Source organism: Antechinus flavipes, chromosome 2 (genome assembly GCF_016432865.1).
Source record: "Antechinus flavipes isolate AdamAnt ecotype Samford, QLD, Australia chromosome 2, AdamAnt_v2, whole genome shotgun sequence".
Classification (NCBI taxonomy): domain Eukaryota; kingdom Metazoa; phylum Chordata; class Mammalia; order Dasyuromorphia; family Dasyuridae; genus Antechinus; species Antechinus flavipes.
Window position 1 is genome coordinate 216,363,246 of NC_067399.1, and position 15,460 is coordinate 216,378,705.

General features: G+C 34.1%; 1 protein-coding gene across 1 annotated transcript in view; it reads left to right on the plus strand.

The window, feature by feature from the left end:
* LOC127546533 (cadherin-13-like) overlaps positions 1–15,460 on the plus strand; it is a 633,923-nt gene that overhangs the window by 532,343 nt on the left and 86,120 nt on the right. Inside the window, exon 4 of the mRNA XM_051973593.1 lies at positions 3,827–3,943. Coding sequence (XP_051829553.1) covers positions 3,827–3,943 — 117 coding nt within the window. The remainder of the gene's footprint in view (positions 1–3,826; positions 3,944–15,460) is intronic.

The window sequence follows — 15,460 nt, forward strand, 5'->3', positions numbered from 1 at the left end:
AAACGGGACTTTGGAAATCAAGTAAGAGAGATAGAAAAGAAATTAGGGAAAGCATTGAGAATGGTGCAAAAGGAAATACAAAAATTTAATAAGGAAAAGAATGCAAAACTGGTCAATTGGAAAAAGAGTTACAAAAGCTCACTGAGGAAAGTAATTCTCTAAAAAATAGAATTGAGCAAATGGAAGCTAATGACTTCATAAGAAATTAAAATTCAATAAAGCAAAACAAAAAAAAAGAAAATAAGTAAAATATTTCATTGGAGAAACAACTTACCTGGAAAATAGATCTGTGAGAGATAATAATAATTTAAAATGATCGATTTATATGTAAGTCATGATATAAAAAGAACCTGGATATCATCTTTCAAAAAATTATTAGGGAAAACTGCTCTGATATTCTAGAACCAGAGAGTAAAACAGAAATTAAAGAATCCACAGATCATCTGAAAGAAATATCAAAATGAAAATTCCAAAGTATATTATAGCCAAATTCTGGAACTCCAAGATCAAGGAAAAAAAATTGCAAATATTCAGAAAAAAAAACTAAATATAGTGGAGCCACAGTTAGGATAACACATGATTTAGCAACTCTGACATGAAAGGCTCAGAAGGCTTAGAATATGATATTCCCAAAAGCAATGCAGGTAGTATTGCAACCAAGAATCACCTACACAGCAAAACTGAGTATAATTCTTCTGAAGAAAAGATGGTCATTCAATTAAATACAGAATTTTCAAGCATTCATTATGAAAAGATCAGAACTACATGGAAAACTTGATTTTCAAATATAGGATCCTGGAGAAGCATAAGGAGGTAATTAAGAAAATAATATCATAAGGAACTTAATAAGGTTTTTTCTGTTTATATTCTTATATGGGAGGATGATACTTGTAATTCATTAGAAATTTTTAAGTATTATGGAAGTTAAAGGAGTATATATAGACAGAGGGCACAAGTGTGAGTTAAATATGAAGGAATACTATCTTTTTTAAAATGATAAAATTAAGGAGTGAGAGAGGAATGTGCTGAGAGAAAGGGATAAGTGGAGTGCTGCATATTATTTGCCATTAAAAAGGCAAGAAAAAGGTTTTTGCATTGGGAAGGGGGGAGAGAGGGAAGAAAGGGGGAGTCAGTGAAACTTATTGTCATCATAATTAACTCAAAGAGGAAAATAACATGCATATTCAATAGGGATACAGGAATCTATTTTGCTCTGCAGGCAAATATTAGGGGAATAACATGTGGGAGGTGGGGGAGGGTGATAAAAGAAAAGACATGTTGAGGGAGGGAGGGGTTAGAATCAAAACACCTTTGAGAAAGGACTGAATGAAAGAAGAGAGAATAAAAGGGGAGAAAGAGTTAACAATTGTAAGTGAAAAAATAATTTTGAAGCAAGTTTGTATGGTAAGTCCTCATTTCACAAACATAGAGGGAACTGGGTCAAATTTATAAAAAAATAAGAGCCATATCCCAATTGATAAATGATCAAAATATGATGCCTGTCCAAAGGACTATAAATTCATGTATATCCTTCGACCTAATACCACCACTTCTAGGCATGAATACCAAAAGAAGATTTTTTTAAAATTGAAAATGACCAATATGTTCCAAAAATATTGATAACAGTTCTCGGGGCAAAAATAATTGTAAATTGAAGGGACATCTATCAATTATGGAATGGCTCAATAAACTGTGATATGTGTTTGTGATGGAATATTATTGTTGTTTGGGAATGATGAGCAGGATGCTCTCAAAAAGGAAAATAAAATCTGGAAAATTCTCCCTGAACTTAAGCAAAGTGAAATGTGTTGCAATAGCAATGTAATAGTAACAGCAATGTTCTGGGATGACCAGCTATAAATGACTTTTCTTAGTAATACAATCACCAATGACTGCTCTAAAGGAATTATGATGAAAAAACCCTATCCATACTCACTGAAGGAACTTATTGTGTCAGAATACCCATTGAAACATTCTCATTCTCTCTGTGTCTGTCTCTTTCTCTGTCTGTCTCTTTCTGTTTTAACTTAATTTTTCTTGAGGATTTTAATTTTCATTAGGGTGGAAGATTTATTTTTTTTCACAACTTGACTTTTATGGAGATATAAATACAATTTGAAAGCAGTCTCTGCTCTCAGGGACTTTATAGCCCATTGGGCTTTCTTGTGTGGATGACACATGAAGTAGCCATCCTAGATGTGAAGGATAGCCATTGTAAATGGACAGGAGCAGAAGATAGAGTTCAGGTTCTTGATTTATAGAAGAAGAAATTATTCCTTTAACTCATTTCCTTCACTCTCCCTTAGACAAGTTGAATTCTTTGAAATATGTCATTTACATAAGCAAAGCTGATCTGAACTTCAAAAGATTCAGGATAGTATAATATTACCTTTCATTGCACGAAACTTCATTTTCATCTTCCATAAAAAGTGAATAATAATAACTACTCTGCCTACATTCTAGAGCAAGTGAGAAAAATGCTTTATAAACTGCAAAGCTGTATTTAGATGTAAGCTAAGTGTTCTCTTCCTTCCCCCAGGATCCTAACTCTTCGTAGGTAGGGATAGTTTAATGACTAATTAGAAACCCAATCTTTTGTGTCTTGGCCCAAGCATTTGTAACTGATCACAGTGCCTGGCAAATAGTAGAAGCTTAATAAATGTTTCTTAATTGATTGATTAATTTATTCTATCTGTGTAATTAAGAACAGAGAATAAGGTTTGTATTTCTCATTTGCGATTTCACAACATCAAAGCTCCAGAACTGAAGGGAACCTCAGGGCCATCTAGCTCAGTACTCTTACTTTGCAGATGAGGAAGTGAAAGCCCAAGAAGGTTGATTGACTTGCAGAAGAACGAAATGATGGTAAATAGCAGAGATGGGACATGAATCTGGATACCCTGGATGATTTTTGCACTCTCTTTAAGACATAAAATTCATAGTCATGTTTATGTTATTTTTGCCATTGGATATTATTACTTGGCAGTTCTAATGCAAAGGGAAAAAAAAACATTAAAAAGCCATGTGTGGTGCATTTGGTACTTGAAGTTATATTGAAATCTCAATATTCATGTTTTCTAAAATTAGAGAAATGAAGAAATGACACAAAATTAAGAGATTTTCTGAGTGGAGTCTGAAGGGAAGAGCTTTGTTTCAGGTCCTAAGGTAAACTTGGAAACCATTGGACATTCCAACATCATTACCCTAGCATTATTAGCCAGCTAATTGTAATGATATTCTAGAAACTGTTTTCAGAATACCAAGATGTGAAAAGTGAGGAAAGAATCCCGTAAGAATCTACAAATAACTTCAGTTACATCTCCACCTTACTGAAACATTGCTTATTGAGGGTTAAGGGATGAGAGTTTTAATTCTAAAATATACTTAGTACTTTGGTTAAATATTCTTTTCCCCAAGCTCTGGTCTTTAAGGACCTGGTCCATGACTAACAGGTGGCTAACCTGGAATGGAGGACCCATGTTTTTATGCAGAGGATTAATTATGATTTTTCAGTACTCAGAAATTCACCCACTTGACATGTTAAGTATAGTAATGTGCCTGCATTAGATGATGCGTAAATCAAGACTGACAGGTTGAATAAAATGATTCAGAGGGGTAAATGAAATAGCTTAATGGCCATCACTATGAGTCACAATGTCAGATTTAGTATGATTCTAATGAGGTACTTTCTGCTAATGATTTTTGATGGAATATATTAACAATATCCAACCAACTGTGAGTTTTCAGGCAAAAAGACATTCTAAACCATGACAGCTCTTTTCTGGATTTTTAGTAAATAGATTTGGTTTCTTTCTCTCTTTTTCAGGAAATCTTTACATTTGCTAGGACTTCTGCAGTCCCAAGACAGAAACGATCCATTGTGGTATCACCCATTTTAATTCCCGAAAATCAAAGACAGCCTTTTCCCAGGGATGTAGGCAAGGTAAGTTGTGAATATAGCAAAATTAAGTTATGAATTAATAAAATGGGCAAAACTGTATCTGATATGTCAATAGATCTGCTTCTGGGGAAAATAAAAGTGTTATTTCTTTGTGAGGCATTATATTCAGAAGGAAGTAAGAAAGAAGAGGTAGATATTTTGGAAAATCTATAAGAAAAAAGCCAAATTGTGAGTACTGTGACTTTCATCTTGAGTACTAGAATGTTTGTAATGAATATGTGCTTCTGAAAAGAAGCTATCTCATCAAAAAGTAAATTCCCTCCTGGCCACAATATCTCTATAATGCTAACACACAGTCTATCCATTTATGTAGCAAAAATTATATAGAGCCTTTACATTGCTAGTAGAAACTGGCAGTATAGAAATACTTGGAATTCTATGAAATAAAAAAGAATGAAAAAAGTTCCTTGTCCTCAGAGAATTCTTCAGATCATTGAGGTTTGATCTAATTGATGGCTTAAAAGGTATTATAATATATTTGTAAAATCATTTATAGAATTATTGCTTATTTTATAAATGAGCCTATCTTTTTTTGAGAGTCAATTAGGATTTATTGACTTTTTCAGCATCACCCAGATGAGAAGTATTAAGTTTCTGAGGCTCGATTTGAACTCAGGTTTCCCTAACTCTAGCACTGGTGCTCTATCAACTGTGCCATCTAGCTTCTCTAGGTTATTTTTTGCATTTCAATCTCAGGAACTGTTAATGTTATTTCTCTATTTAATTAAAAAAAATTCTTTCTTTATATTGGCTCTAAGAAGAGAATGAAAGGAGAGTGAGTTCTGCAAGAGACAGAGAGCCAACACAGGAGATCAATCAAGAAGATTCAAGAATTGTTTCTTATACCTGCTGTCTATGTGACCTTGGACAAGTTTTTAAATTTCATAGTTCTCTTAAGCAACTCCAAAACTGTACATTAAAGGATGAGCTGTGTGATTTGCATCAAAATTGGGGGGGGTGGGAGAAGATGTACTCTATGTTAATGGTTTCAACATTGAAAGTTCTTCTAAACCAATGAAAACAATGGTCTGGAAGAAAAAGAAAGGAAGGAAATTAAATAGTAAACCCCTTCAGGGAAGGGATATATCACCTTCACTCAATTACTCAATATAGCAAACTTTTTGTCAATATTTTTAAATTGACTGCCCTTCCACCCTTTCCCCCCCTACCTTACTTCCTGACTCCTCGCTTCTTTCGCCAGTAGCACTTCCTGTAAGGATAAATTGACTCTGAAAATCTTTATTTCTGTGGTACATGAGACAGTCTCAGAACTAGTACTCTGGTGATACACACTTAACTCCCTTTTAGACTCAGCCAGACCAATTGGAGAAATGCTCTGATTTCTTTTCATTTGCACCTTATATCTTTCCCTAGTTTCATGTTCCTTCAAAGAAGGGAAGAGATGTGGTCATTTTTTGTTTCAAACAATGAAATAAGATAGGATTTCCAGACAGATTCTTGCTAGGATGTTAGAAAACATGCAATTTCCATACTTCACATAGGAAAATTGAGTTGTAAGATTGTGTAATTGTTGATGTAGAACTGGATGAGTTCTTGGAAACTATTGAGTTTAACCTTTCATTTTTGTATGAAGAAACTAAGGCACAGAGAGATTAAATAAATTGTACAGTATTGTTCATAGTACATGTTTGGTGCAAAATTTTAATTCAGGTTTTTCTGACTCTAAGGCCAGTGTTCTATCTACTCTATTATTCACCAGAATCAAACTTGAATCTGTTTTATTTTAGTCATATGTACTTTTTAAAGAAAAAGATCCATGAACCAAAAATTGAGGAAAGCTCCAATGCTACAAGATCAGAATAAGAAGAAATTTTTTTATTTGAGTTGGCGTGTCATTTGAGATAGCTCACCTTGAATGTGTTATTGTATAATTGTGATATTGTGGAAAGAACATTAGCTTGAGCATCAGAAAATCTCAAATCCCAATTGAGAGTTAGTACCTATGGGACCTTGGGATGAATCATTTAGCCACTTTGGGCATTGCTTTCTTATTCTACAAATGAAGCCATCTGAGTAGACATTCTCTGAAATCCCTTCCAGCTATATATCTATGATCCGAGGAAACTCTGAACTTTCTGATTTTTCTTTTGTTTCAGCTGATGTTATATCTATTTGTCAAATACATAATTACAAAGTCAGTTGCAAACCAGGTATTTTATGAATTTTTTTCATGAGAAGAACAAAATATATATACATATATATGTATATGCATATATTTGTATGTATACATATACAAATAAATATTTGGGAAGAGAATGAGGCAGAGACAGAGAAAAAAACAGAGAGAGGCAGAATGAGACAGACAGAGAGAGGGAGAGGCAGATAGATAGAGAGATAGAGCCAAAGACAGAAGAAAGAAACAGAGAGGCAGAAAGAGAGAGAGAGAGAAAGACAGACAGACAGAGAGAGAAACAGAGAGACAGAGAGAGAGACATACACACAGAAAGAAGGAGGTGGGAGAGAAGAGAAAGAGGGGCAGAGATAGAGAGACAGAGGCAGAGATACAGAGAGAGAAATTTACATTTTCCTTAGTAATATTTAGTAAAATAGAGATACTTGAAACAAAGGATACATTTTTACTGAAATGAGGCCAAGAATAAGTAAAATATCTTTAGATTATAAAAAAACAAGTTTGTTCTCTCAGATATTTGTGGTGTAAAGTTTTTGTAGTACCTTCTTATTTGGAACATTTTCAGAAGTTTTAGGGAAGGGGCAACATGATGATTCATGAACTCTAATTAATCCATCATTTTACTCCCATCATAGGCAACAGTGGGAGTTCCAGAATGGGAGCCTGAATAACCAAAAAAAGATAGAAGTTCCCCAAATGTTCTCTTTTCTCCCCAGATAGGTGGAATATTTAAAAATTTGGACAATTAATAATTTCACAATTTTATAAACTTCACTTTCTAAATATGTAATCACATCTTGAGAGAATTTGAGTTTTTAGGTCTAAGTGATTGAAAGCAACAACTTTAAATAAATGAGACCTTTTAAAACTATTTTATTCTCTTTTATAATATTTGGCAGACAAGTCACTTCTGAGAATCCTTATTAAAGATTCTGTTTTTCTCACAAGCTCTTTCTATCAAAACCAGTGAGAATATGTTTGGCTGAGCCCCCCTTCTTCCCACTTTGAATGTTCTTCCTATACATTGGAGAATGGACGTTCAAAATGGCATTTCTAACTCACTATAGAGAAGGAAAAAAGAAATAGCACAGCATCCACATGGGATTCCACACTGATCTTAGAAAGTGTCACTGAGTTGAACAACTTCACCCCAGCCTGTTATCTCATTGTTTCCCATGTGTGGGTTTTGAAGGAAGGCACCTTCAAAAAGCATCTTTCCTTTGTCATCCCCAGCAGGGCTAGCACAGGATCAGGCATGTGGTAAGTGCTCAATCAATTTTTCTTGAGCTATGAATTAAAGCTAGGCTGTTTTAGAATTCAAACCAGATCTATATGTGTGGCTGCTGGCTCAACATTTTTCCAGATATGTGTGGATTAAGTGAGGGGATCACAGCAGGGATAAGTCAGTTTGATGATTAAAATGACTATGATATGGTCAATGAGGTCATTTTTGCAATATGTTGACCTAGATTAGTGAGGTAACTATTTATTCAGCACAAATTTATTAGATCTTACAGCATGTCAGATAACATATGCACCAACAAGTACATAATTTTAATAAATACAATGTAAATATAAATGAATTTGATGAGACTGAGAGTGCTACTCACTGAAGGGATAAGAAAAGATCTCCTGTAACAGGTCCAGCTTGAATTAAACTTTATTATTTTTTCTTTTTTTTTCTTTTGTTTTACTTTAAATACACATTGCTTTATGAATCATATTGGGAGAAAAAAATCAGGGGAAAACCATGACAGAGAAGAGAAAAACAGAAAAAAGAAGTGAACATAGCATGTGTTGATTTGCATTCAATCTCCATAGTACTTTTTCTGGATGCAGATGGTGTTTTCTGTCCAAAGTTTATTGGGATTGCTTTGGATCACTGAACTACTGAGAGAAACAAAGTCTTTCATAGTTGATCATTGCACATTTTTGCTGTTACTGTGTACAATGTATTGAACTGAACTTTAAAAGAGATTAGAGATTCTCAAAGTCAAATTGAGAAAAGAGAGCATCCTTGTTATTGGAAATAAATTATGTAAAGATACAGAGAAGGGTTATTTTGTATAAAGGATAATAAGTACACCAGTTGGAGTTTAGACTGAGTAAAATGCAGAAAAAAACAATCAAAGTTTGGAAGAAGGAATAAAGTCATATTGTGGAGGACTTTAAATAACAAATGAATTTCTATCTGTTGCTGGTCAAAAGAGAATGATTAAAGGTTCTTGAAGTGGGAAATGAATGTAGTTAGGTCTAGAATTGAGACAGATGAATAGAAGAATGCATGGAGAGAGGGCAGTCATCTATCTGGTACTGTTTTTGGTAAAGGGACACAAAGATAAAATTGAAGTTATCTCAGCCAATTTATGGCCTTACTTGTCTACCACAATAATCTTTGAAGTGATTTGACTGATATAGGTACATACATATTTGCTTTCCTGCATCATCCTTATATCAGCTTGTAACTAAATAAATATAACTCAACTTTGACTTCACAATTATACAAAGAGTAAAACCTCCTTTAGTGTGCTAAATGAAATAAAAAGGAACTATTTCCTTATAAGCAAAGATTATATTTTTCTACTGATGCATAATACCTAATGAGAATGTAACCTATCTTGGTCTCTTTTCCTCCAGGTAGGCAAAAAGATAAGGTAGACAGATGCATACAGATCTTTGGAGGAAGGTATGTTTTTAGCTATTAGTTGATCACATCTTCAGTGGATCAGTCTTGATCTGAAAAGTATATATATACCTATATATACACACCCATGTGCGGCATGGGTACCCAGCCATTTTGAGATGTTATAGATTTGAGTTCAAATATGATGACTTTTATATAATAACTTATTTCTCTGGGTCTCTTGAACCCACTTAGTTAAAAAAGAGAAATGAAAAATCCAAAGACTACAAACTTGCCCATTTCTGATTTTAACTGAACATGCTATTTGGCAAAAGCAAATAACAAAAATGGAAGATTAAATCAGTTAATCAGAAAGAAAAAATGAAATAACAGGGAGAATCATATGACCTTGTATTCCTTACCCTGCCCTCATAAATAAACATTTATTTTCTCAAATTTATTCCCTTCCAGCCCCCAAAATAATAAATATACCCTGCTAAGCAAAACAAATCCCCAAATTGACTACATTATAAAAAAGGTCTTATTCTGCCTATTTAGTCTATCACCTCTCTATCAAGAGGTAGGTAGCACTTCTTATCATTGGTCCTAGTATTCCTTGTACCCACCAGAGTTCTTAAATCTTTCAAAACTGATTATTTTTTATAATGTCATCATGGTGTAAATTATTCTTCTGATTCAGCTTGCCTTTTTCTGCATCAATTCTCCCATATCTTCCTAGGTTTTTCTGTAATTTTCCTCTTTATTTCTTATGCCATAAAACTATTCCATTATAGGTACCACAATTTTTCAGCTGTTCCCTGATTGATTGGAACCCCTTATTTTCCAGTTCTTTGCCACCACAAAGCTGGTAATGTAATTTTGTACATAGAGGATTCCCTGCCCCTTTCTCTGTTGCTTTATATGTAAGACGAGTAATATCAATACTCATCAAACAGGATACCCAGTTTGGTATTTTGGGGACAAATTAGTACATGGTCTTGAAAAAGTAAAAATCATATTCCCTACCTCCTTTTCTTTCTCAAAAATCATTTTAAAAGAAACTCTTTCAAGATTTGTAATTCTGGAACAAGATTGGGATTTGGGAGAGTCTGGTTTCTAGTACAGAAAATCTTATTGACATTGCTTTAATATAACTCTTACTGATCTAAACCATCTCTCATTCCCAGCCTGAAACCCTTCATTTCTCTTGTCTCTAACCTCTCCTTGATTACATACTCTTTTCTTTGACCTAAACACTCAGTGGAACACAGATTTCTTTCTTATTTTCCTGGAAAGTCTCACCTTCTCTCCCCAATAATTGATGCAATCTATCTGTTTCGGGGACATACATGCTTCAGGGAGTATAGATTTCTCATTTTTGTGTAAACTAACAAGTATTTATTAAGCATCTGGCAGTTCTTGCTCTCAAGCTGCTCCCAGTCTAAGTAAAAAGAAACCATGAAAATGACTACAAACAAATATTACACACATACATACATACACACAAGCAACATAAGGAAGGCATTAGAATTAAGAAGGATAAAAAGAAGGATTTCTTGTAGAAGATGGGATTTTATCCAGGATAGAATAAGGACAGAGAAATCAGGAAATGGAGATGAAAAGGGATGTAAAAACACATTTGTTTTTGTTTCTTTCCTATGATGAGGCATTCATTTCTGAGTTCAGGTAAATATTGGCCCTTTCCCTATCTCCATAATTCATATTAAACTTGACTGGACTTTGTGTTTGGCTTATACTGGGATTCTGACTGAGCTTTAGCTGCTTATGAGCTGTATGTCTTAGAGCAATCCTTGTCCCCCTTTTTTGAGTCAGTTTACATATCTGCAAAATGCAAGTGCTTGACTAGGCAAAATCCCTGACCATTCTTGAAAAAGTACAAAACTAAACAAAAATTCATCTGATATGTGGATTTTGCAACATCTGGAAGTTTTGTTTAGATGAGCTCCTTAGGATTGGTTGTTTTGAGAAAGGATGCATTTGTCTTTTGTGGTTGGTAAACTTACTCGGCAGAGTATTTTGTATATTTGCTAGTCTCATCTTATTTGAAGATTAAGAATGAAATAATGAGATAATGGGAAAAATAATACATAAATAAAATATGTTAGAGCAAATGGAGGGGGAAGGAAGTATAATTGGATGTTTATTTATCTGAACAGACATTGAAGGACAGAGGTAATTTTTTAACTTAAAAATGTAGATTTTAGACAGTTATGAATTTAATTAAAGGCTTCCTTAATTGGTTCATATGTTCTCTATATGGCATTTTGTCCTTCAAAAAATCCTTAAAGAATGAAAACAGATAATGTGACATAATGGAAAGAATATTGAATGAGAAGTCATAGGACCTAGACTCAAATTCATCTTCTGATGCTTATAACCTGCATGAACTTAGACAAATAACAGAATCTACTTTGACCTCCATTTCCTCATCTTTCAAATAAAACATTTGGGTCTGGTAACATTTGAGCTCCAAATCTATGGTCTTATAAACGTATAAAGCCAAATGAGAACTATTCAGTTTTAAGGTAATTAAAACACATTATGGACCTATTTTCTCTATAAGAGTAGTCACAGCTGCCTTGATGAATGACAGCTGGACTGACTGCCCAAGCCCAGTGCCCAGCAGGGAACAAATTGGCCCTCTCTGCACCAAACAATTTGCAGTCCCAGCTTTGAATAGCCACTGGTCAGACGTGGGGCCGAGATGGAAATGCAGCTAACAGGTGGCATTCTGAAGAGGAAAAGGAATGAATGAAGAGCTTTCATCTCTAGCTTTGAAATGGTTGAAATACTTGCATTGCTGCAGTCCTGGGTGGTATCCAGCACTGAGTCAGTGCAGGCTCTGGTGGATAGTGTGGATCACCAAGCAGATGGAGCCATGCTGTGGCCCTGGGGAGTCCATTATATTAGGCTTACCCAGGCCATTCTGCCAGTTGGGACAGCTGCCTTTGCAGGGGCTCCTGTGGCTTTTCTATTAAAAATCCTCAAAAAATTTGTGCCTAGTTTAAATGACTCATTGGGTGATTTTTAAAAAACTTTCCTGTTGCGCCTCATTGTCTAACATTTTGGAAGAGGCAGATGAAAAAGTTTCATCACTTTGTGTTTTCCAATATTTTTCTTTCTCCCAGCTTTTCACCTCTTCCTCCCCATCTCCCTATCTTTCTCTGACTTCTCTCCCTAATCTTCTCGTATGCCCCTCTCTTTTCTTCTCTTCCTCCCCACTTAGAGGTTTGAGGAGAATAGACATACACTTTGGGGGATATAAAATTATTTATTTTTTCTGTTGCTATGTGTTTATTTGTTTTTGTTTATCACTCTATTTTGCATCTGTGCGTATGTGTGTTTGTGTTGCTCTTTCTTTCTCTGTGACTCAGTCTATGTTTTTGTACTTCTCTGGGTATCTGTTTTTGTCTCTCTGATTTTCCGTGAATATCTTTTCTGACCTTGTTTCTGAGTCTGTCACTCCCTATGTACCTCTCTGGGAATTTTTTTCTATTCCTCTGGGTCTTTCTGTCTCTAACTCTCTTTGTGCGTCTCCCTCTCTATTTTTCCTATCTTTTCCCCTTCTCCTACCCTTTCCCAAGGGACTGCGATGAAATGTTTTTTCTCTTGGACTGTGAGAAATATTGCAAGAATGTATATGTATTCCAGAGAAGATATCTGTATCTCCATATGAAGAGTAGTGAAATGGGATTTTTTTTCAAATGACTCACCAAAGGAACAGGAGCAGTAAACCCTATAATACGTTTCCAGTGCCAGATGGCCTTTTTATCCAATGTATTCGTTGGCTAACATTCAGGCCAGTCCTCATGTGGAATAGGACCCCTATGAAATTAAGGATATTTTGGCTCAGGGCAATGAAAAACTCCCTAATAATTATAGTAGTCTAATTTGGATGAGATGTAGATTTTCTCTTATTAGAGATTTTCATTTGAAAGCTGCATGAATGAGAATGTCAGAGAAAGAATTAATATGGTCCCAGTACCAAAGAGTATGTGTCTCTTTCATCATCCTTTTTAATTTAGAGATTCTGTGGTATGATATGTTGGGTAAACAGGAAAAGATGTGAAAGTTACATGTTCAATCTATTATATATTTTAAAAGAAGAGAAATTTGAACACAATAGAGATTTAATTTCATGTACAATCCTCTTTGTTATTCTACTATGTATATGAAAATGCTCAGTTTATTTGGTCTTTGTTAAGGTAGGAATTTTAAAACAATAAAAGCTAACAATGCAAATTATACATATACATACATACATATATATATATATATATATATATATATATATATATATGGTAGTTATGTAACGATGACAAAGGATAGATATAAGGAATAGGTAGTATTATACCTTGGAACATAAAGCCTATACAAGGTTGTCCAAATCATAAAAAATGGAAGATAGCTTCTGGGGATTGTGGGCCAATTCTGACATATTCCAAAAGAAGAAAGCTAGAGTGTGGAGATGACTTTTGTTATCATAAACATTTTTTCCTGTTATTTGTAAAATACATTTTTACTTAGGAATGTAGAATAGATCCCATTACTACTTGCTTCCTAGCTTCAAATGAATTTTACATATATTGTTTCTTAGTAATTCTTCAAGCATCATTTTCACCTTTCTCTCCATGCCCACCTTTGTACTGAATTCACAAAGAATCAACAGATTGTTGGGCTGAATTGGGAGTATTGTGGGAAAGACTTTAGAGCTTCTCTGTACTGTTTCTTTTTTCAACAAAAGATGTTGGCATATGCACTGTATTTTTCATCATGGTTGTTTACTTGTTTAATTGTAAAATTACAATGTACTGAAGGAGAGCATAGTGTAGTGGAGAGTGTTGGACTTGGAGGCTATAAGCCCTGGATATGGGATATTACATTATCTTATACTCAGGAATGGTCAAAAAGGGAGGGTAAGCTTTACAGATGAACCAATAGAGAACAAAGGTGATGATAATTTTTGAATGCATGAATTATGAGGAAGTTAGATAAAGATTCTCAAGTTAAGTACTCGGAAATGGTAGTTCTAGTTCTTCTATACTCTGCCTTCATCAGATGATATCTGGTATATTGTGTTCAATTCTTTTTGTTTTAAGGACATTAATAATCATAGGAGATCAATTAGGTTGGTGAAGAACCTTAAGAACACATCATATAAGTAGCAGTTAAGGGAATTAGGGATATGTAGAGAATAAAAGAATGTTTGAAAGTCACCACATGGAAGAAAATCAGATCTGATCTACTTAGCCCCAGCAAAGAGAAGACAAGGAGAAAAAAGTAAAAATCACAGAAAAAAATGTTTGAGTTAAGGGGGAAAAAAAAGTCTTCCTAACAATTAGAGCTGTTTAAAAGTAGAATAAGCTGCTTCAAAGTTCAGCAGCATTCCTCACACTAGAGGTCTTCAAAAAGAAGTTAACCATTCATTTGTCATGATTATTGATGGAAGGAAAGATCGTTCAGGAATGGTAAGATGAAATGGCTTCTAGGGTCCCTTCCAACTCTGAGATTCTGTGATTATAAAATTGATTGGTCAGATAAAAAAATACCTTGAAGTCAAAAATATTGTCCTTACATTCTATGCAAAGAGTATACTATGGGAAAAGCAACTTTAGAGTAAAAAAATTGCCATTGGATCAATTACTTTCCCAACTTTGCCCCCTACTTTGGTGGCAACCTTTAAAAGAGACATACCCCCTTTTAAAAATACCATTTTATTTTTCCAATTACATGTTAAGATAGTTTTTAACATTCATTTTTAACAAAATCTTGAGTTCCATATTTTCTCCCTCCCTCTCCTCTCATCACTTTGAGGTGGTAAACAATTTGATATAGTTTATATATGTACAATTATGTAAATTCTATTTCCATAATATGTCTAATAAAATTTTCCACAACATGACTAATGTTCTGAAAGAAGAAATAAATCAAAAAAGGAAAGAAAATGAAAATAGTATGCTTCAATCTGCATTAAGATTTCATCAGTTCTTTTTCTGGATTGTGTATAACTATTTTCATATAGTTCTTTGGAATAATCTTGGATCCTTACATTGTTGAGAAAAGCTAATTCATTCATGACTGTGAGAGAATCTCATATAATATTCATGTTCTTGTGTACAATGTTCTCCTGGTTCTTCTTACTTCAGTTTTCATGAAGTCATGTAAGTCTTTCCAGGTTTTTCTGAAATCCTCCTGTTTACCATGAGACATTCCTTTTTGGGATAAATGTTTTACTTTTCTGTGTTTGGGTTTTGTTCTCATACTAAATTGTCAGTTCTATGGAACAGTGTTTTATCAAAACCTTGTCATTCTTGAAGCAGCTTCCACAATACTTTGCACATAGCAGGTGCTTAATAAGTAGGTATAAGTTGACAAATAAATGTGAGCAAAAATGCAATTCTCTACCCATATACATGCACTTTGGTGCTTTCCTTCATATATGAAACTATCAAGTTTGGAATTGAAAACAATATTTTGAATAAAATATCAATTATTTTTAAGTTGCTAAAATGAATAACCTGGCAGAAGAAGGAAACCGCTTAAGAAAGAGCTCTCAAACTTGCAAGTAAGATTTATGTAAAAAGCCTTTCCTGAGTCCTCTCCCCTGTTTCCAAAGTAATAGGAATTAATTTTCTGTCCCATGTAAGTGAATTTTCTACACCACTGATGATGATACCTTTAAACAGCAAAAGTTATATTTTTA